At 41.5% G+C, this 24,297-nt stretch overlaps 1 protein-coding gene across 1 annotated transcript; it reads left to right on the top strand.

Annotated features, from left to right (window-relative positions):
• Positions 1-1,852: 1,852 nt before the first annotated feature.
• best2 (bestrophin 2) lies at positions 1,853-23,253 on the top strand. Its single transcript, XM_076991824.1, has 9 exons — positions 1,853-2,004; positions 2,108-2,202; positions 2,309-2,542; positions 2,674-2,828; positions 4,364-4,441; positions 4,701-4,853; positions 7,784-7,864; positions 8,034-8,188; positions 22,357-23,253. Exons 1-9 carry the CDS (start codon positions 1,853-1,855, stop codon positions 23,201-23,203), a joined length of 1,950 nt encoding a protein of 649 aa, XP_076847939.1. The 3' UTR covers positions 23,204-23,253.
• Positions 23,254-24,297: the final 1,044 nt, after the last annotated feature.

Raw genomic sequence — 24,297 nt, 5'->3', positions numbered from 1 at the left:
GCGTCTCTGTGACCGCTTGTACCTTAACCTCTGCAAAAAATTTCATGAGTATCCACCCTGAACAAACTTGGTCCAAGATCAAACTGTTCTCAGTTTGAAATGCAATGCATTATTGTTGGATAGGAACTGATCAGTGACACGCGCTGTGTTGCCCATCTTCATTACCAGTAATTTGGTTCATTCGTACTTCAGACCATCGAGGTCTGTTCGTTTTTTGCTTTAGCAGCGCAAGCAGCGAAGGTTAAACCCTTAAACAACTGAACCATGTTCGCTGGAAATCAGAAGTCTTTCCAGAACCCAAACAAAATGCGAGTCTTCCGCGAGGCCTGTTGCAAATAAATTACATCTGAACTATTTCATCCGTCACGCGCGTCATGTCTAAAGGGCTTTCTTGTGTCAAATGGGGCGCTTGGAAGAAAAAATCACAATGTCTCCTCCGTTGGAGTGATGTGAAACGACCGCTACCGTGGCGACCTCCGTTTAATCCTCCGCCGTAATATGTGCAAACGAGGACTCCCGCAGCACCGGTACGACGGCCTGTTCGGACGGCGCTGTCAGACTTTACCTAAGGGTTGTAGTAGGTGTGTCTCTTTCACAGAGTGAGGCCACCACGTGAGATTAAGACCAATTTGAAATATTTATATTTTGAAATATACTGTATTTAATACATAAAATACCGCTTTAACGTCGAGACTGCTGATAACTGGCCTGTCGCTTGCAGTTCATCAACACCGCGAAGCGCGCAGTGGCGCGTGCGTCCGGAGCAGCAGGAGTCTGCGCTAACGAGCTCTGCACTGCGCTCATTTATCCCGGGGCCCCCGACAGTTGGGCGCGCCTCTGGCCAGCATACTACAAGGAACCACTTATATAAAGTACTCAAATATAACAGAAGTATGCTGTTTTGGCTTGGGATTTGTGTGTTGATGTTCACTTTTAATTATTTTAAAAAATTTAACAAATACTAATAACAATGCGTAATCTGGAGACATCAGAGTTTCTCGTTATTTCTCTCATAGCACAGAGTTGTGGATTGTGTTGCCTGTGTGACAAAGTTGTAACTTCAATTGTTGAAAAAACCTTTAGGCCTTGCATCGTACAGAAAGAGGTCACAGAAGACGTTTGAGGATTAATTTATTTGAAATCCCTCCTTTTAACTGAAGGGGAGGAGGCGGCGCGTTTAATTTCGCTCGAGTTATCAGTACAAAGTCAAGCAATAAAAGCCAGTGGAAGAATTTAACTACATTACAATCTCAGTGTCACTACTCTGTGGAAGACTTATTATGCAGATTTAACTTTAAACGTCCTGTTACCCTTAAGATTGGGTTGCTAAAGGTAAGGATTCTCCAAATCAGTAACGTGATTTGTTTTATAATATTTAAAAATCACTTAATTTGTTTATGTACTCTTACTCAAAGCCTTTCAAGTGGGTACAGAAATCATGTACAGAAATGTACAGAAAATAAGTATTTTAATCCTAACAATAATCTTAGAATTTCAAGTTTGCATAAGAAAGTACTTTGATTAAATAACATTACTAAAATTCATGAAATATAAATGTAACTGAAATACAACCAAGAAACGGATTCTATAGTCTAGTCCTAAACACGTCTTGATCTTGATTTGAAAACATCTAAAGTTCCCTAAAATTTTCTGAAACGTTATTCCATAGTTTAGAGGTTATAGCTATAGGATAAAATATAACAGTTAGTAAGTTATCCTGTGGCATAAGATTAGACATGAATTATGTATTTTGTTTGCTCGTTTGGTTTTGAAAAAAATATCTTTGTGCCTTATTTGTAATAAATTCATTTTCAGCATACGCGCTTCTGAATCTGTACATTATCTCTGCGTCATGACGGTGACGTACACCGCGAGCGTGTCTGACGCGCGCTTCTGTGGCTTCTCCAAACTGCTCCTCGCGTGGAAGGGAAGCATATATAAAGTTTTGTATAAGGAATTTTTGGCTTTTTTCGCCATGTACACCGCAATCAGCATTACATACAGGTGATTTTTTTTTCTTTCTTTTTATAGTCCTAATATTGAACTAAGCTAACAACAACAACAACAACAACAACAGTTGTTGTATTTGTCATTTGGTTTTTTCCAGGTTCTTTCTTTCAGACCAGCAAAAGAGATACTTTGAAAAACTCTCAATTTACTGCAACCATTACGCCAGCCTCATTCCGATGTCTTTCGTGTTGGGTAAGCATGATTACACAAACACTGACCCGTGTTAGAATTCTAATAGCATCTTAATTATGTGCAATAATTTTCTTTCATATTTTGCATCATGTATTTATTTCTATAGGATTCTACGTTACTTTGATAGTGAACCGCTGGTGGAATCAGTACACCTCCATCCCGTTCCCGGACAGGATTATGTGCACGCTCTCTGGAGCTTTACACGGCGGGGACGAGCGCGGCAGGTTACTGCGACGCACGCTTATGCGGTATGCCAGCCTGTCCGCTATCCTCATCCTGCGATCTGTAAGCACCGCCGTTTTCAAGCGTTTCCCCACAATGGATCATGTGGTGGAAGCAGGTAATTTATTTATTGCCCCTACGAATGGTAGTTCATGCTGGCTGAATAATTTAACATTAAAAGGCGGACGTGTTTAACCTTCCATACGAAGGTAAAAATTTTTGCGTCTCTCTCTCTATCTCTGCATGTAGGCTTCATGACACGTGAAGAGAGAAAGAAGTTTGAGAGTCTGCACTCTCCCTATAATAAATACTGGATTCCATGCGTGTGGTTCACTAATCTAGCAGCCGACGCTCGATCTGAGGGAAGAATTAAAGACGACAATACTTACAAGTTGCTTTTGGAGGTGATCAACCAATCAAAACCAACCAGTTTATAGAATTTGTATAGGGCCTATGTCTGTGTCACTTATACTGCTGCTGAACACACACACACACACACACACACACACACACAGGTTGTCTGTAGATGGGGAGGTAGTGGCGGTAGGGCAGGGTGCGAATTTAACGATTAAGTGCATAGATTTAAATATTTTAAGATGGTGCCAAACAAAAGGTAAGAGCAAAAGTAAAGTTTACTAGGCCTGAAAAGTGAAAAAGTGAACACTAACTTTTTTAGATTAAAAAAAAAAGGATCCCTTCAGCCTTGACTAAGAAAGATCGCAGCCTGGGAGAGACTACATGAGAGAGACCACATGAGAGAGACCTCAGACTGAGAGAGATCACATGCTGGGAGAGACCACAGGCTGGGAGAGACCACATGAGAGAGACCACATGAGAGAGACCACAGGCTGAGAGAGACCACATGAGAGAGACCGCAGGCTGGGAGAGACCACATGAGAGATACCACAGGCTGAGAGAGACCTCAGGCTGAGAGAGACCACATGAGAGAGACCACAGGCTGAGAGAGACCACATGAGAGAGACCACAGGCTGGGAGAGACCACATGAGAGAGACCACAGGCTGGGAGAGACCACATGAGAGAGACCTCAGACTGAGAGAGACCACATGAGAGAGACCACAGGCTGAGAGAGACCACATGAGAGAGACCACAGGCTGAGAGAGACCACATGAGAGAGACCGCAGGCTGGGAGAGACCACATGAGAGAGACCACAGGCTGAGAGAGACCTCAGGCTGAGAGAGACCACATGAGAGAGACCACATGAGAGAGACCGCAGGCTGGGAGAGACCACATGAGAGAGACCACAGGCTGGGAGAGACCACATGAGAGAGACCACAGGCTGGGAGAGACCACATGAGAGAGACCACATGAGAGAGACCACAGGCTGAGAGAGACCACTTGAGAGAGACCTCAGGCTGGGAGAGACCACATGAGAGAGACCACAGGCTGGGAGAGACCACATGAGAGAGACCACATGAGAGAGACCACATGAGAGAGACCACATGAGAGAGACCACAGGCTGGGAGAGACCACATGAGAGAGACCACATGAGAGAGACCACATGAGAGAGACCACATGAGAGAGACCACATGAGAGAGACCACAGGCTGGGAGAGACCACATGAGAGAGACCACATGAGAGAGACCACAGGCTGAGAGAGACCACTTGAGAGAGACCTCAGGCTGAGAGAGACCACATGAGAGAGACCACAGGCTGAGAGAGACCACATGAGAGAGACCACAGGCTGGGAGAGAGAATAAAGGGACGGGATGTCTTGCCTGCTAAGACTGATCCAATGACAATTTAATAATACGCTAACGACGTATATAAAGAGGACAACAACTTAAGAAAAAAAAAGCAGATTACATTTAACTAAATAAAAATAACTAACGTGGTTAAATCAACAAGAATTACTGGCTGAATAAGGCAGTGGCATCCAAAGCATATGCAAAGTGTCTTGTCTTCATCATCATTTGTAGGAGTTGAACGACTTCAGGGGGAAATGCAGCATGCTCTTCCACTTTGACATGATCAGCGTGCCTCTTGTGTACACACAGGTGAGAAACGTGTGCATGTCAATGGGTGTTGGGGCAAATGCAATAATGTTTTAAGTGTTTCGTAAAACACACGTAAAACTAAACAAGGAAATCAAGTTAACCTTTAACGTTTAATTAACGTTTAATGTTGATTGTGGGCAAGCTAAACACTTTATATTTTCAAGTGTGCGATGTTAAATGTTAACAAATCTCAGCGTAAACACTCAAGACTTTCCAGGAGTTGTCCACCCGAAAACTCGTGTCCTCTCTGCTGCCTTAGGTGGTCACGCTGGCCGTTTACAGCTTCTTTCTGGTGTGTCTGATTGGCCGTCAGTTTCTGGACCCTAGCCGGGGTTACCCGGGTCATGACCTTGACCTATATGTTCCCATCTTCACCCTGCTCCAGTTCTTCTTCTATGCTGGCTGGCTTAAGGTTGGTACCAATGACCTTTCACCTTCTTTCTCTATTATTGTACTTGTTGTGCTGCTGTTTAACTGTGTTAATAATTTATCTTTGAATTAAAACTTATTTATTTTTACTTTTTAATTAATAATAAGGAAGTCAGGAGTAGCAGAAAAGTATGTGCGGGTGGTGCAGGATATGTATGCGAACAGTGTGACAGCAGTGAGATGTGCGGTAGGAATGACAGACGGGTTTAAAGTGGGGGTAGGACTACATCAGGGATCAGCCCTGAGTCCCTTCCTGTTCACAATTGTCATGGACAGACTGACGGACGAGGTTAGGCAGGAGTCCCCTTGGACTATGATGTTTGCTGATGACATTGTGATCTGTAGTGAGAGTAGGGAGCAGGTGGAGGTGAGCTTGGAAAGATGGAGATATGCTTTGGAGAGCAGGGGAATGAAAGTGAGCAGGAGTAAAACAGAGTACATGTGTGTGAATGAGAGGGCAGACGGTGGACAGGTCCAGTTACAAGGAGTTGATTTGATGAAGGTTGACGAGTTTACCTACTTAGGGTCGAGGGTACAGAGTAATGGAGGAAGTCAAAGAGAGGTAAAGAAGAGAGTGCAGGCAGGGTGGGGTGGATGGCATCAAGTGTCTGGGGTGATCTGTGATAGAATGGTGTCGGCTAGAAGGAAAGGAAAGATCTATAGGACAGTAGTGAGACCTGCTATGTTGTATGGACTGGAGACAGTGGCACTGACAAAGAGACAGGTGAGGGAGATGGAGGTGTCTGAGATGAAGATGTTGAGATTCTCATGTGGAGTGATAAGGAAGGATAGGATCAGAAATGAGTTTATTAGAGGATCAGCACATGTAGCTTGTTTTGGAGATAAAGTTAGAGAAGCGAGATTGAGATGGTTTGGACATGTACAGAGGAGGGAGGAGAGGTATATTGGTAGGAGGGTCTTGAGGATGGAACTTCCAGGCAAGAGGAGGAGAGGTAGAACTAAGAGGAGGTTTATGGATGCAGTGGAAGAGGATATGAGAGTGGCTGGTGTGTCAGAGGAGGACACTCAAGACAGGGCCAGATGGAGGAGTTTGACCCGCTGTGGCGACCCCTAAACAGGAATGGCCGAAAGACGAAGAAGACTTTTAAATTAATAATGAAACTAATTTTCACAGATAGCAATACATTCATGGCCGAAAATGTTGGCACCCCTGTATTTTTTTCCAGAAAATTATTGCAATTACAAATGTTTTGTTATACACATGTTTAGTTCATTTGTGTGTATTGGAACAACACAAAAAACAGGGAAAAAAGGCAAATTTGACATAATTTCACACAAAACTCCAAAAATGGGCCAGACAAAATTATTGGCACCCTCAACTTAATATTTGATTGCACATCCTTCGGAAAAAATATCTGAAATCAATCGCTTCCTATAACCATCAACAAGCTGTTTACACCTCTCAACTGGAATTTTGGACCACCCTTCTTTTGCAAAGTGCTCCAAGTCTGTCATATTTGAAGGGTGCCTTCTCCCAACAGCAGTTTTAAGATCTCTCCACAGGTGTTCAATGGGATTTAGATCTGGACTCATTGCTGGGCACTTTATAACTCTCCAGAGCTTTGTTTCCATCCATTTCTGGGTGCTTTTTGAAGTATGTTTGGTGTCATTGTCCTGCTGGAAGACCCATGACCTAGGATGCAAACCCAGCTTTCTGACACTGGGCCCTACATTGTGACCCAAAATCCTTTGGTAATCTTCAGATTTCATGATGCCTTGCACACAGTCAAGACACCCAGTTCCAGAGGCAGCAAAACAACCCCAAAACATCTTTGAACCTCCACCATATTTGACTGTAGGTACTGTGTTCTTTTCTTTGTAGGCCTCATTCCGTATTAGGTAAACAGTAGAATGATGTGTTTTACCAAAAAGCTCCACCTTGGTCTCATCTGTCCACAAGATGTTTTCCCAGAAGGATTTTGGCTTACTTACATACATTCTGGTAAACTGCAGTCTAGCTTTTTTATGTCTCTGTGTCAGCAGTGGGGTCCTCCTGGGTCTCCTGCCATAGCACTTCATATCATTCAAATGTCGACGGATAGTTCGGGCTGACACTGATGCACCCTGCGCCTGCAGGACACCTTGAACTTCTTTGGAAGTTGATTGGGGCTGCTTATCCACCATCCGGACTATCCTGCGTTGCAACCTTTTATCAATTTTTCTCCTCCGTCCACATCCAGGGAGATTACCTACAGTGCCATGGGTTGTAAACTTCTTGATTATGTTGCCCACCGTGGATAAAGGAACATCAAGATCTCTGGAGATGGACTTGTAATCTTGAGATTGTTGATATTTTTCCACAGACAGTCCTCAGATAGCTCTCTTCTCCTCTTTCTGTTCTCCATGCTTAGTGTGGCGCACACAGATACACAATGCAAAGATTGAGTCAACTTCTCTCCTTTTTATCTGGTCTCAGGTGTGATTTTTAAATTGCCCACAACTGTTACTTATAACAGGTGAGTTTGAATGAGCATCACATGCTTGAAACAAAGTTATTTACCTTCAATTTTGAAAAGGTGCCAATCATTTTGTCTGGCCCATTTTTGGAGTTTTGTGTGAAATTATGTCAAATTTGCCTTTTTTTCCTCTGTTTTTTGTGTTGTTCCAATACACACAAAAGAAATAATCATGTGTATAACAAAACGTGTAATTGCAATAATTTTCTGGGAGAAATACTTAATTTTCTGCAAAAAATTCAGGGGTGCCAACATTTTCGGCCATGACTGTATGTTTCCTCGTGAAAATTTTTTAAATAATAAATTACTGGGATTGTGATATGGGATTCACCAGATATAAAACATGTTATTTAAATCCTTAATTTAAAAATGTATTTATGTAAATATTTTTGTTTAGTGTGCATGTTGATGGTTATGGGTTAACCTTGATGAACAGGTGGCAGAGCAGTTGATTAACCCATTTGGTGAGGACGATGATGACTTTGAATCCAACTGGCTTATAGACAGGAACTTCCAGGTACACATTCATTTGTTCATTCATTCATTCATTCATTCAGTCAGTCAGTCAGTCAGTCAGTCACTCATGTCTTTTGAACCAAACAAAGCTTTTGTGTGTGTGTGTGTGTGTGTGTGTGTGTGTGTGTGTGTGTGTGTGTGTGCGTGTGCGTGTGTGCGTATCCCTGCAGGTCTCCATGATGGCGGTGGATGAGATGTATGGGGATCTCCCTGTGATGGAGCGTGATCGTTACTGGAACGAATCAAACCCTCGGCCACCCTACACAGCCGCCACACTATTTGTACTACGTAAACCGTCTTTCCAGGGGTCCACCTTCGACATGGCGTGAGTCTATATTTACAAACATGAGAAAACACACATTGCTGAGGCTGGGACAATGGGACTAAGTAAATTTAGTGATGATAGCTCTTCAGATATCTCCATGAAATCCCCATGAACATCCCCCACGAAGGGGATGGATTGCAGAAACACCCATAATCTTGCAACAGAGAGTAAAATACAATTAATGGAACATTTAATTAAACATGAAATTTAATGACTTTCCTATAAAGCCAAGTTAAAAGAACAAACGGGTCAGCAGTGAAGCAGGTTGGCTCTGACTCTGTCTGGTCTCGTCACAAGCTAGAGTGACGAATCACACAGCCATACCTTACAAAACATAAAAATATCTTGATCAAAATTCTCCATTATAGTGAAGAAACTTCGCACTGAATGCAATCCATGTTGCTGCGACCTTGTAAGACAACTGCACCTACAATGGAGTCAGTTTAGAGCCCCATGTAGTCAAGCACAAACAGAGCAAAATGTGAATAAACAGTAAACTGGCTCCTATACATTGGCCTCTAATTTTTAATGGTGGGAGGAAATTAACAGTTTTAAATGCCATAAAGGAGACAGCAATCTATAATTGCAGTGCATGCACAATATTCACAGAAACAGGGTGTGCATAAGGACAGGCATAAGTTGGTCTTTACATAATTCCATAACTTCCAAAAAAAGGTCAGATATGATTTGTACCTGTTTCTGTTTTGTTTTTTACATACAGATGAAAGGTATGTAAAAAAGGAGAGATTTTTCACATGAGATTCGGTGTAAGCGGTTCAAGGTCATTAGGATATTCAGATAGTTTTGAGTTTGTCATTTACAACTGGTTCCACTTCACACAATACTCTACAAACCTTCATCGTTTAGTGTAAAATTGAAGCTAGTGCCTTTCAATCTAGCCTAATGATTTTTTTCCATGTGAGGCTTGTGGTGAGTTACAGCTCAATTTGATGCCTTCCTGCAAAAAGGAAAATTATGTCTTTACTTACTTTTTTTATTGACATGATTCAGTTTAGAAAGAGCTTCATTCTCTTTTTGCTTCAACAAAGTTGGTTCCATTTTCAGATCTCAAATGTAAGACCTGCAACTAGCATTAACACATGCATTTGTGTCCAATGAACACTCGATATCTAATGGCTATACTCCATATGGACACCATATGTACTTCATACTCCATACTAAAAAGAACTCCATACTGCTATACAACTGAGCGTCTTTTCATTTCCAAACGCATCAAAGTATTTAGCTCCAACATAGTCGCTGGGCAAGCCCACCATTTTTTGCTCACCCAATTTTCCTTTGTTGGCAAAAAACACAACTTTTCTGGCTGCTCCATTAGCATGAATTATTCAGTATTTGGAAAGCATGCGATGTCTTCCACCATGTATTATTTGCTCATGAATATGCTTTAAAATGAGGTTGGAGATATGTTGGTCCTTAGTTAAAATATCAGAATGTGGGTGGCACTGTTCTTCTTACCTCAGGTTTTCCAGAGGGTAGTGGAACAATTTCACTGTTGACCCTGCTGAGAGAAAAGGACAATCAGTCATTCTGCTTCTTAAAGATCGGCTGTGAACGCGCTTTGCTGCACTTCCGAAGACTTGATCTCCTTCATGTCCTGTTCTACATTGCAAGACATGTCAGAAGTTTCCAACTATTCTTTTTTTTCGCTCGATTCCTTTAAAACGTGCTTCACCTATAGCACCATTTTGAGTTCAACCATATTTTCCTTGTGACCAGCTTTAACATCTTTAGTCCTCTAGATGCATCATCTGCAAAACTTTAGTAAGTGGTAATGTTCTCCCATTACTTAATGTCTGTTGCGTCTTTGATGGTTGAGATTCTGTATGTTTTGATGCATTGAAGTCTTTCAGTCACAGTTGCATTTCTATTCTAAGCATTTTGTATACGGAAATAGGCAGCACCACAGCGCTGAGCTCTGACTGAGGGCTGGTCATTTGCATGAGGGCTGGTCATTTGCATGAGGGCTGGTCATTTGCATGAGTGAAGCCACTACTGCTTTTTCAAGTCAAAAGGAAACATGAACATACAACAATGCCATAGTGCAATTCAATAGCATCAGAAACATGGACAGTGTGAAGTCACAGTGAAAAGTACACTTTTCAACACTGAATGCATTTGCCTATTGCAAAATCAAATAAATCAGACTTTTCAATTCACCTGTTCATTCATTCAGCCCAATGCTGTTATAGACACTGTGGATTTGATGTCAGTCACGAATGCAAGGTCTAGACTAGAAGGAACTGGTAAGTTTAGGTTGATCTGGTGGTTCACAGATGTATTCCTGTATTCATATCCACAGTCCATACACTCAGGTGTTCTTCAGGTATGGTATACTCCAGTTGTAGCTAACCAATAGAGGTTGCTAGTGTGTGCATTCTCTAACTGATAAAATAAATATTTTAAATTCTTAAATATTCAATAACTATGTGTATTAAGTATGAATGTGCTCAAATACACAATAACTATTTGAACATACACTACTCACAAAAAGTGATATTTGGCTTTATGGAAAAACAAAAAGTTGTGGCTGATGCATGGTGCTCTCCTTTACGTCTTCAACATCACTGGTAGCCATAATTTCTGCTCAGCATGAATAGACTTTCATCAGTGAACAGCACTGAGGCCCACTGGTCCCTCATGCAGCATAAATGTGAAATGTGCCATATTTTGTCAATTGTGATTTTTATACCCCAATCGAAATTTTTCCTTCGCTTTTAACCCATCTGTGCAGTCAGAACACACACACACACACTAGTGATTACTAGGGGGCTATGGATCACACGTGCCCAGAGCGGTGGGCAGCCCTAGCCTGGCGCCCAGGGAGCAGTTGGGGTTAGGTGCCTTGCTCAGGGGCACCTCAGTCATGGCCTGTCTGGGAATCGAACCCACAACCCTCCGGTCACAAGACCAGTTCCCTAACTGCCAGGCCATAAATGCTCCCTGGCCCATGCAGGACGATGATGCCTGTGTCTGGTGGTGTGGTCAGGTACCCTTGCAGGTTGTCTAGCACACAAACCACTGTGATGTAAATGATTTCTAATGGTCTGTCTCTCACCTCCCTTTAACATGCCTGGAATTGTATAGCATTCATCATACGGTTCATGGCACTGCTCACAATGAAGCGCCCATCAGTGTTGAATGTGGCCAAAGGACGTCCACTCATATGCCTTTCTGTGACTCCTCCCTTCTCTCTTTATCCCTATTACAACCTGCTGATGACACTCTAAGCTCAGTGGTCACTTCCATTTGAGAACGTTCTGCTTGAAGCCTCATAATGGCGAGGTGATGTTCATCAACTGTTAGGTGTCGTCTATGTGAACAGCATAATGAGGAGGACTGTGTAAATAACTAATTGAACCAGGAAATGTATTGGTCCATTCGTGGATCAAACACCTTTGTGAATTTTGCGGTTAAGCATTGTTAGAGAACAGCAGGCTGTGCAAAAAGTACTTAAATGGTTGGACATGTGTATTAAAATGTTTAGGGAAGGTCACCTGTAAAGGTTAGTGTAAGGGATTTGTGATTTACTGTCTGTGACCCATAGGACACTCAGTTCACTTCCTTATCTGTGTCCGCTCCTCAGTTAGAACTTCTCCCCACCCCCCCCCTCTCTCTATCTCTCTGTCTGTCCATCTGTCTCTCTCTCTCCGTCTCCCTGTCTCTCCCTGTATTTTTCCTCTACCCCTAGATTCAATCTACTGTGCCTCCTCTCCTGATAATTAGAACACCAATCATACATGTTTTATTATTCTTACCGAATGGTGTTGACGCCTTCTTCATCCTGTATTTAACTACATGTGTTATTATTAAACTCTGGAACTCTTTCCTGGCACCCGTGTGTTGTGCATCTGTTCTCCTGGCCAACAATGGAGCACTGAGGGCTGTACAAATTCATAATCCTGTCTATGAACCCTGAAGGCTATGATCTACGTCTTGACTCTTGAAACTATTTCAGAAACCTTAAAAGTTAGAGTGCATTTTAAATTCATCCTGAAATTTCACCCAAAAGCCCAATATCTCTAATATTTTGTACGTAGTGTATATTTGGAGAAATTTGCTTCCTAGTTAATTCTCCCTTTCTTCTGCAGTGAAACATGTAATCAAATCAGAGCGGCAGCACAACCAATTGCTGTGCTGACACAATTCGCATAGTGACATAAATTTAGCCAATTAGCATCCTCGAATTTGATGGCTAAAACTCAGTGGTGGAGTACAGACGTTACTGACGATGATGTACACGGTTGCTCATTGTGGCGTAGTCGTTATGACCCACCCACATGTTAAGGATTATTTTCTTTTGGAGTCAACTTTTAGACATAGACCAAAACCATCAGGGTTCATAATTTGGATTATAAATTTGTACGCCTCCATAGCTGGATCCAGAAGAACAGATTCACAACACACAGGTGTCAGGAAAGTGTTCTAAAGTTGATAATACATGTAGTTAAATACAGAACAAAGAAGATGTGTCCTAACACAACTGGGTAAGAATAATAAAACATATGTATGATTGGTGTTCTCCTTATCAGGAGAGGAGGTACAGTAGACTGGATCTAGGGGTAGTGGAAAGTACAGGGAGAGAGAGAGGTAGACAGTGTATAGTGCTACAACAGGTGTCACAAAGCAGCTTTACATATGTCCAAGTACAAGTCCCAGTCCCCAGTGAACAAGCCAAAGGCGATAGAGGCAAGGAAAAACTCCCTAGAGCATGAAGAAGAAACGTTGAGAGGAACCAAGACTCAAAGGGGAGACCCATCCTCTTCTGGTGGACATCCTCTTCATGTCAACAGACATGACGATAATGTAATTGTTATTCAGCAAACAGTAAAATAAGTAAGAAAAACAAAGAAAAGAATGTGCATTCCAGTTTTCTAGAAATTCTAGTCATGGTTTGCTGGGTGAATGTGTGTCTGAAACAGAAACATCTGTCCAGTGCAGTGGAGTTGGTGTGAAGGAGGGAGACATCAGTGGATGTTTGGAGACACCATAACAGCTGAAACAGATTGAGACTCAGTAGCAGCATGACGTCAGGAGAAGGTTTACCTCAGCAAGAGTAGAGACAAGATGATTAGACATGTCTTAGTACAGAGAAGTATAAATTAATGGACTATACCCAGCAGGCATTTCAACGTTGAATCGACGTTGAATCAACGTCGAAAGTGATGGTTGAATCAACGTTGGATTTTGTGTCGATTTTGAAAGGTGAATCAACGTTGATATGACAACGTCGTTTCAACGTCATACATTCAACCTTGAATAAACCATAAAATTCACGTTCATGATGCTCAAAATTGCATGGGACAGAGGATAAAAACAACTGTATGCCATAATGAAAAAAGAACAATTTTATTTTTTTTTAGTCTTTAATTTTACTCGGAGTACCACCACACAACCTCAGTCATGGCCTCAAGTCTGGGACTCGAACCCAGGACCCTCCGGTCTCAAGACCAGTTCCCTAACCGCCAGGCCACGACTACCCTGCAAACTCTCTTTAAACCTGTTGATTTGTCATTGCGAAGTTTTGTTTCTGCCTCAAAACATTTAAAACTGTTTAAATGCCTGATGTTGTCTTCCTGGTTAATACCTGCCTGTTTTTGACGACGTTTTTGGACGAATTAATTAAAAAAAATTATATTAATATTATTATTATTATTATTACTACTACTACTACTAATAATAATTAATACCTCTTTCAAAACCCTCAGCCAATGCCAAAGTGTTGTTTGTACTTTTTTATTGTATGTGTTTTTTGAACTTGAAATGGTAATACAAAGGCAGGTTGAAGATATTACGTTGATTCACCATTAATAGTTCAACGTTTGCGCAACCATTTAACATTAAACGTTGATTCACCGTTAATAGTTCAACGTTTGCGCAACCATTTAACATTACACGTTGATTCAACGTTGTTTCAACGTTGAAACAACAACAGACAGTATTTCAATTATATTTCAACCACATTTCAACGTTGAAGGTCGGTCGTGTGCCAGCTGGGTAGTGTGCAAGGCTCCAGCAGATCTACCTACTGTAGCACAGCTAAAAGGGTGGAGCTAGAACATAGCACAGGCATGAGGGCTCACTGAGACATCAGGAATAGGTTTATCTGCAGGCAGAGGCAAAGAACTAGACATGTTAACATGAAAACCATTATGTTTATATGAGGAGAGACGTGTATTCACCATCTAACACATCCAGGTCACCTGAAAAAGAAACACCATTAGTGACCTTAACCTGAAAAATGAAACACCAGGAGAGCTCTTAACTCATGGGGTGTAAATACTTGCCCAAACATGCTCAGGTATAAGCATAGTTTTGTTTGTTTGTTTATTTCTTAATCAATATGAATCACCAATCATCTAAACAACCCCCCTTTGGGCGATATGTGTAATGCCATGAACATATCGCACAAGAAATGGTAGACAAGACTTGAAAGTGCTATCCTACTGTCTGGGGATCGGACCAGAATAGAGTCATTTGGAGTACATGACTCAGGTGCCCAGTGTGATCAATCAGGTGTGGCTATTATTATACCCCATGTCTTAAGGGCGCTCCCAGTACTACAATAAAAGAATAAAAGTTTTAACAACAACAGTTGTTAATCAAAACAATAGAAAGAAATACAGCTCAAATATACAATTTAAATGCCTCTATTGACGTTCCGGGCAAATCAACCAGGGATTAGTACTCCCAAACAGTGCACACAAAAACACATCACTCTCTAGATCAGCGGGGTGTATTTATTCGTTACATTAATCACCCACACGCCACTACGATAAGACTTAACGTACTCGCAGCAGTAGAGGAGCGGAAACAGATACATCACTCTCTCGATCACTTACTTACTCGCAGTGGTAGAGGAGCAGAAACAACCCGTTTCAGAAGGTCAAAAGTGCTAAACGATCCTTCATAGACAAATGAAAAGCTTACCTAGAAAGATCCTGGACGAGCCCCCAAATTGTTAAGGATTATTTTCTTTTGGAGTCATCTTTCAGACATAGACCAAAACCATCAGGGTTAATAATTTGGATTATAAATTTTTACAGCCCTCAGAGTTCCGTAGCTGGCCCCAGGAGAACAGATTCACAACACACGGGTGTCAGGAAAGAGTTCCAAAGCTTAATGATAATACATGTAGTTAAATACAGAACGAAGAAGATGTGTCTTAACACAACTGGGTAAGAATTATAAAACATATGTATGATTGGTGTTCTCCTTATCAGGAGAGGATGTACAGTAGACTGGATCTAGGGACAGTGGAAAGTACAGGGAGAGAGAGAGGTATACAGTGAGAAAGAGAGAGGTTCTAACTGAGGAGCAGACACACAGATAAGGGAGTGAACTGAATGTCAGAGTGTTCTGTCTGAGGGTCACAGACAGTAAATCACAAATTCCCTTACACCACATAAGATTGAAAAGGGGTATAGCCCATGGTGAATGTGGGCGAGAGGGGTGGAGTTTGAGGTCTGTGAGGAGAGTCGTCTGTTGTCTCATAAATGGTGCCCGTCGGTTACTTACCCGCTCATGCCTCAAACTATATAACGTGACACTCATGACCCCACATTCAAAATCCATTTGAGAAAAGAGATACTGGTGAAGAAACTACATGTTGCTGATTAACTTGCTAAGCAAGTTAGCTACTCAAATTGTACAATGTGTATTTTATGGTATTTGATAGCTAAGCTAACTAAATCTATGTTTGCGCCAGTATTAGTTAGCGGTTAGTTTGCCTAAGTAAACTTGGTTAACTTTAACTTGTTGAGCTAGTGACTTGCTAACCATATTTAGCTTTGTGTTTTAATGGTGGTCCTGGCAAACTCAGGGAAGATGAGATCGCTTTACAACTGCTAAGTTTAGGCAGTTGTTTTGTGTAAGTAGGGGCATTCCCTTTTGATACCCAGTTTATTGCATAACTTAGAAAATACGAGCCTTCCAGTTGTTGTAAAAAATCTATTATTTAACAAAATATTCAACTATTTTTCACTGTGAATGTTAATAGAAGCATCTTCACATCTCAAAATAAGATGTAGGCTACAGCTTAACTTAAATCCACATAGGCTATAAACTAAATGTGCCACACAAGTTAATCTACACATCATAAAATCACATTGCAAATTATATTATTTTACTTAGCATGTAAAGCTGAAACCTATGATAATTGTCACTAGTCTGTTGATTTTTAGTGATATGTGATAATTTCTGGCTAATTCATAGAGCAGAGGTGGTTTGTTACTGTAAGTTGTAGTGGGATCGTTGCTGAAACAACGTCACAAATTCCTCATCTAGAATATTTTGTCCCAGCTGCCACTGGAATGTTCCATGATGGGGGTCGTACAAAAGTTTGCCATCTGAACAGTTTAGCTGGTCTTGTACATTTTTAGCATAACCTTTCTCGGTGGCATCATCGATGAAACGAGTATATTCTTGCTGGATATTTTCGTGCTTCTCAAACTTTCTCTTCAATCCTAGGATGCGCTGTTCAGCAATACAGAGATTGTTTGGCATGATGACGTTATCCTGTTTGAGTGGTAAGTTCAAAATGTAATGCCTAGTCATCCATGAGTCCCATTCATTCATGAGTTACTTCAGATCCTCTCTATAGACATTTCCTTCAGATGCCCTTTATGTTCATTTTGAGTTGTCAGTAGCCTATTTGTTACAATGTTTCTATGGAGAATCTGTTCACCTTTAAGAGCTGGAAATGCACATTGTAATGCTTAGAACAACATTCTCCAAATGATCCATTACTGACCCACCCCAACAGGGTCCTTGCTGCATGGGGTACTTCCCCGTGGCTATTTAACCCAATAGCTCAAGCAACTCGGAATCATTGGTACCAGTTAATAACTCCAAAGCTGGAATGGAATGAGCGCAAACACCATGCAAACAAGGCCATTTAGCCACATAATCAGATTAATTTGATTATTTGATCTTGATTATGTTGGCTGTGATCACAGGCATTGTCTTATGACAACAGCCCTCGGGAAGGGCTGAAAATGGTCGCCTTGTAGATTAAACCACTCACAACATGGCTGTAGACAGATGTCCTTGAGTTCATCGTTAGTCAAGGGATCTTTCTCTTTCTTCCACTTAAGTTAAACTTTGTCAATAGGCTTTTAGAACAAGAGGCACATGTAGTACCTGGATACAAGAATGTCTAAGTCTATACAGTGTTGCTTTCTAGATTTTAATTTTACTGGGAGAATAGATCGAATCCCGTGATTACTGCCAGCCCCTGTATGATCACACGCTTGTGGAGGAACAAACGCTGTATTCATTACTGACTCCTTGGAGCAGTCACCAGCTATACTGACGGCTTTATCCGTTTTGCCTTTTAGACTTATGAGAGGAATGCTGGGATGTTGTTGGTTGCATTTTATGAGTCAAGCAATCCTTGCTTAAATATTCAATGCATAAGCAACCAAAACAGTTCCCTTTGTCCTTTAGAAAGAATATCATCTCCCCATGGACATCTTCTCCCTATATATTTCTCTTTTCCATCTCCAATACATGATCTTGGGAACAAAGCATACAGGTATTACATTTGCTCCTACATAAGCCTCGTTGACCCTAAGTTTTCCTGGCTTTTTCCATGATAGGTTTTTCCTTGGTTATACTCATAGTGTCAAAACAGTTATCTTTCAGTTTAGCTTTGAATTGTGGTTTTCCTTCATCCACAGTTCTGACTTCTGTAGCTCAAGTGTTCCGAACGTCACCAGACAAGGCTAGAGACATTTAACTTGGTGTCCAGTCAAAGCAACAGTATTGCTCAACTGTGTTGTCTTTTCAAGAGGTCACATGATGTGACTCTACATTTATATGTTGGGCTCATGAATGTATTGCAAGTGGTTTCATTTCAGCATCCTCCCAAAACTCAAAACGCAGTTGTAACAGCATTTTTCAGTGTGGCCTAACCACTTTCAGGAGCCATATTTTGGCAAATTCCAACCAAACGCATGTGGCTGCCCTCTAGTGTACCTTTCCAGGAAGTACAATTTCCTTATTTGCTTGTTTTTTCTCCTCCCAACACACAGTGTTGGGAACGTTATTTTAAAAATGTAATTAGTTATAGTTACTCACTACTTGTTCAAAAAAGTAACTGGGTTAGTAACTGAATTACTCTATAATAAAAGTAACTCGTTACCAGGGAAAGTAACTATTTGCATTACAGTAAAAAAAAAGTTATATGCCAATGAGGAAGGATTTTTTGAAAAAGCAGTTTTCACAGGCAGTTGAAATGAGTAGATCAGAAAGGTGTTTAACTTTTGATATTTATTGCACATCAACAGACCAGTGCAGGATTACACTATATAAAGTGCATTTACATCTATCAAATTAAATTAAATTCTCTCAACCTGAGTCAACTGGTTTGTTCACAACAGAAGTAAACTTAACAATAAAACCTCTATTCTTAATTAAATAAATCAAATACCCAGTCTGGTAGACATTCAGGAACTTCAAGTATTTTCTTAAATAATGTTTATATCGCCACCTTAAAAACGCTAATTTTTCTTCGGCTTGCTCCTGACTCGCCATTTCTGCCTCTTCTCCGTTTGCGTCGCGTCACTGGTGTGCTTCTGTCACGCGTGTAAAAACACTGGCTCTGATTGGCTACCATAACGCTGCCTTAGCCAATCGCTTACTGACTTGTTAAGTTAAACAGAACTGTGACATATCGAGATCTGTTACTCCTCACTAGCCTGGGCAGCGGTCCTAATGCACCGCTTTTAATGACCAGTAACGTCAACGACATTGTAACGACAGGAAAAGTAATTAATTATATTATCCCGTTACTGACAAAATGACGCCGTTACCTAACGCCGTTATTTTTAACGGCGTTATTCGCAACACTGCCAACACAACATCCAGAGGCAGTCTTTGCATAGAGGCGTTGCTAGGCAATTGCCTTGGGCCCCTCCCACTGTAGGGCCCCCTTGTCTAGCTAATGCCAGGTTCACACTACATGACTTTTCAGTCGTCAGGTTTTTGTGCCGTTCGCACTACACTGGTTGTGCTGTAATCGCGAGTCTTTCAGTTGTTGTGGCTTTCACACTACATGACTGATCGGCGACGCGGGCTCACGAATTACACGACTGGGGAATCGCCGACTCATCTGGCTGCCGTCCAAAAACACGAGAACACGAAAACGAAACTCGCGAGAACCAGCAACACCACGAAGAAGAAAAAAAAACTATGTACATGTACTCCACATTTTTGTTATTATTATTATTTTTTTTTTTTTACCGTTTAACAACTCCATAGTCCCTAGTTGCCAGAATTATTTCATCTCTCCGTTGCAGTGAACATAGATATAGTCAATCGCACTATTTCTCCAGTGCTGTCACAATAACTTAAACACAGTGTTGTAGTAAAGTTGTATGAAGCTAGACGCTGCTGTTGACTCACAGTCGCCGACTGGGCTACATATTAAACATGCTAGATATCTGCCGGTCGTCTGCGATGAGTTGGCGACCACTCGGCGAGCGTCTTTCAGCAGTTCACACTACACGACTGAGCGAGCGCCGAGTGATCCCCGATTTGCCTCCGACCACAGTTACAGTCGGCGACTGAAAAACCAGCCTAAAATCGTGTAGTGTGAACCTGAACTTATTTCTCGCATATTAATGTTGATGGGGCCCCCTAGCTAAATTCGCCTTGAGCCCCCAAAATGCTAAGTCCGCCACTGACAACATCCAAAGGCCTTGATAAAAACACTATATTGATGAGCATTACCTTTAAAGATTAGAACATTTTTAGCGAAAGAAAATGTGCATTATATTGTTGAATTAACAATGTTGATCTTTTGTTGTCTTTTCAGAAATCGTACGGCTGCTGTTTCATTTACAGCCAGATTTGTTTGAGGCTGACCTAGCTGCTATTGTGGTCTCAGAGACTGCATGGGGGTTTCAGATACTTGACTTTGTGAGTTTTCTCTTTGTAAGACATGTATTCCAAACTGTTGCTGCACCTTTGTTTCTGGAGCAATGTGGTACGAAGATGCATTTGCCTTGCAGCTCCTGTTGATGTCTCCTGTAGATGTTTCTAGATGAATCTCCTGTAGATGTTTCTGGAATGATTGTTGCAGGAATTCCTTTTGGATTTTTTTTCTTTAACAAGAATTCTTTCCACCGGATATGATGCTTGGAGCACCACGTGTTTTTAATCCAGACATTTAGCGGCAGAAGCTGCTGTGTCTGCGTTGAGTGCCATGTGCTCTGGTTTCTCCCTCAGCTCCAGTCAACAAACACTGCTCTTTCTGCCCAATCTTGCAGGCATGCAAACAAATGGACAAGTGATTAGACGTCATGGACCTAAAACTGGGTTGGCTATTTTTGTGGCTTGAGGTTTTACTAGAAATCCTTGTGTCCTTGTTGGAAATACTGTCGTCAGGTTTAATATCATCATTTGGATCTCATTCACTTCAGCTTCATCGATTTCACTCAAGAACTAGCCACCCCAACCACCCCCCCCCCCCGCCCCAAACCTGATAACCATTTTGTCACATGAGCTCATTTACACTCAGCATTTTGTCCTTTGAACAATGTGGCATGTTTTTCTTTGTCTTTAGCAGGTCATAAATCCATTAGTCACGCATTAGCTTTTTTTTTCTTATTACCAAGTATTTGAAACGTCAGGCACACTTTACACCTTGTTTTCACACTCATTAGCATCCACATCTTCATCAGTCTTTTTTAAATTAGATGCTTTAGTTTAGTTGGGTTCTCATTTTTAATCCAACACCTTTTCTGTAAGATTAACAAAGCATATAACCCCCATCATTCTGAGACAGACATGAAAGGCTTACGTGTAACAAAATCATGACCCTCGACCTCCATTTTAACCAAACAATTTGCATACGTAGAAATAGTCTCGTCTGTGTTGTCATTCACACCATTAAAAACCAGGTAGTGATATCATACCTCTACACCCAGGATACAGACCTGTGTCGCACCAAAATCTGACCACCGAATTCTGTCTGCAGACTGCACATTAACTTGCTCTTAAGCTGTGTACCTACACTAGCATACAGTATTTAATCAACAGCTGTACACATTTTAATGAAACATACAGTAGTTGATTGAGTACCCATGTGCAGTCATTACAATGTGACTCTCCCATTGTGCTTTAAACACCAATCAAAAGTTTTCAGGTGTTGTATAATTCCATATTCATTCATGTCTGGGATCAGCAGAGAGATAGCAGCACACAGCCATCACAAATCACAACACCTACAAACAGTTTGATTGTTTAACACATTTATTATTATGGTAGAGTCACATGTTCTGACAGCTATCAGAATTGGTGACTTGCGTGCTGCCGGCTCTACAGTCACAGAATTTGGTGGTCCCAGATTTCGGGATATAACCCCTGCGATCCAAACACGTTTCCTTCCGCCTTGATGCTTTTAAAGATGGTTTGTCCTTTTTCAGTCAGAAGATGAGACACTGGCGTAAAGATAGCGTAAAGCCTCCTCTAGCCTCCACCAACATAAACCTGTTCCTTCTCCAGTTTCCAAATTGTCCTTAAAATCACGTACCATCTTTTCCGAAGAAAATAAAATTCCTGTGTCCCACAGTCCAAGCAGCTGCTTCCTATGTCAACATGTAGACTTAATGTTTTAATGACAAAAATAGCTTCGTTTGGACTCTCACATGCTAGAGTGCAGAGTCACACGTCCATTCCTTCTGGAAATGTTAAATATGTTGATCCACTCTGTTGCTGTCTTGGCAAACTCCATTACAGTGAGCAAACTTCCCACTTGAACTAATCCGTGTTGCAGCTGTGCCTTTACTCATGTTAAATGATTCTCATCGTCATTTTGTTTTTGTTGAAAAATTCTTAAAGTTTATAAAGATTAAATTATAGCTATTCAAGGAATGAAAGTTTCCATGATTGAGAAAGTCAACAACTGTACTGTTTCTATGAGCTTCAGTTGATAAACAAACTTCCCTTGGATAAAAACTTGACTGAATAGCACTAAGGTTTCAAGTCCCAATTAGGAGCAGCTTTAATTTGGCAGACTAGTTTTTGCAGTTTTGCGACAGTAACTCTGGAATTCTAGAACTCCAGAGCAGTGTTGTGTTGTTGCTTGTACTGGGTTTTGTCACGTTTATATAACACCATTCTTTCCATCTGTCAAAATTCAGAATACCCAAAGAGGAGATGCACTTCCAGCCCCTGGAGGAAATTGCTGAGAATATAGAAGAGTCTGTAACTAAGAATCCCAGTCTTGCTTGCTTTGACCAACTCAGAGGCTCCACCCCCTCTTCCACTGGCATTGTGGGTGAAGCTCTTCACCGAACCTCTGCTCAGCTACTGCGCCCGACACGTTCTGCCATCTCTGAACCTTCTTACTCATATGGGGAGCGTGAAGGAGAAGGGTGCGTGGAGTGGAGCGAGGCAAGAGGTGCGTTACTGCCTTCAGGCTCGGGACTTCACACCCACAGCGCCACCTGCAGCTGTGGAGGAACAGTCAACACATGCACTCACACATGCACAGATGGTCAAGCGAGGGATGAAAGTGGACAGGAGGATGGAGTGAAAAGCTCAGAGAATCAGATGGAGAGAGACGATAGAGTGGAGAGAGAATCATTTGTGCCAAAAATACCACCACCTATAACACAAGAGCCTCTTTGGCCGAGCCAGGACAGAGTATGTGAACAACCAAAAGCGGTCCGCTTGAGTGCTCTCTCTCTGGGCATGATGAAGCCCCGAATCGCCCGGCCCATTGCCATCAACCATTCCATACCAGACTTCTTCTCCTTCCAACCAATCAGGGACCAGGCAAAGATCATGATCCCACAATCAACCAGTGACAAAGTGCCGTCTCTTCTAATGGATCCAAGTCTTGATATTCCATTGTTTCCTGATGGGAAGGATCCAAAATGGATCTCGTCCTCTGAAGAACACATGCAGCGCCGTCGAAGTGTCAGTATGGGTTCAGAGGCTATCGGGATGGCTAAAAAGAGTAAAGAGAAACTGAGTAACCTTTGACCTCTTAGTGTCATATACAGTGCCTTGCAAAAGTATTGGGCCCCCTTGAACTTTTCAAACTTTTGCCACATTACAGGCTTCAAACATATAAAATTTAAAAGATTTTGTAAAGAATCAACAACAAGTGGGACACAATCATGAAGTGGAACAAAATGTATTGGATATTTTAAACTTTAACAAATAAAAAAACTGAAAAATTGAGCATCTAAAATTATTCAGCTACAATATTTTGTAGTGTCACCTTTTGCTGCAAGTCGCTTGGGGTATGTCTCTATCAGTGTTGCACATCGAAAGAATGAAATTTTTGCCCATTTTTCCTTGTAAAACAGCTGGAGCTCAGTGAGGTTGAATGGAGAGCGTTGGTGAACAGCAGTTTTCAGCTCTTTCCACAGATTCTCTATTGGATTCAGGTCTGGACTTTGACTTGGCCATTCTCACACCTAGATACGTTTATTTGTGAACCATTCCATTGTAGATTTTGCTTTATGTTTTGGATCATTGTCTTGTTGGAAGATAAATCTCCACCCGAGTTTCAGGTCTTTTACAGAGTCCCAACAGGTTTTCTTCCAGAATGGTCCTGTATTTGGCTTCAACCATCTTCCCTGTCCCTGCTGAAGAAAAGCAGGCCCAAACGATGATGCTGCCACCACCATGTTTGACCGCGGGGATGGTGTATTCAGGGTGATGAGCTGTGTTGCATTTAGGCCAAACATAGCATTTTGCATTGTGGCTAACAAGTTTGATTTTGGTTTCATCTTACCAGAGCACTTTCTTCCACATGTTTGGAGTGTCTTTAAATGAGACTTTTTATGGATATCTTTGAGAAATGGCTTTCATCTTGCAATAAAGGCCAGATTTGTGCAGTGTACAACTGATTGTTGTCCTATGGACAGACTCTCCAACTTCAGATGTAGATCTCGGCACTTCATCCAGAGTGATCATGGGCCTCTTGGCTGCATCTCTTATCAGTCTTCTCCTTGTTCAAGATGAAAGTTTAGAGGGATGGCCAGGTCTTGGTAGATTTGCAGTGATCTGATACTCCTTCCATTTCAATATGATGGCTTGCACAGTCAAGAGATGTCTCCAAATCCGGC

Source organism: Brachyhypopomus gauderio, unplaced genomic scaffold (genome assembly GCF_052324685.1).
Source record: "Brachyhypopomus gauderio isolate BG-103 unplaced genomic scaffold, BGAUD_0.2 sc86, whole genome shotgun sequence".
NCBI classification, from domain to species: domain Eukaryota; kingdom Metazoa; phylum Chordata; class Actinopteri; order Gymnotiformes; family Hypopomidae; genus Brachyhypopomus; species Brachyhypopomus gauderio.
Note: the sequence above shows the minus strand (reverse complement) of the source record. Positions and strands in the feature narration are given on the sequence as shown.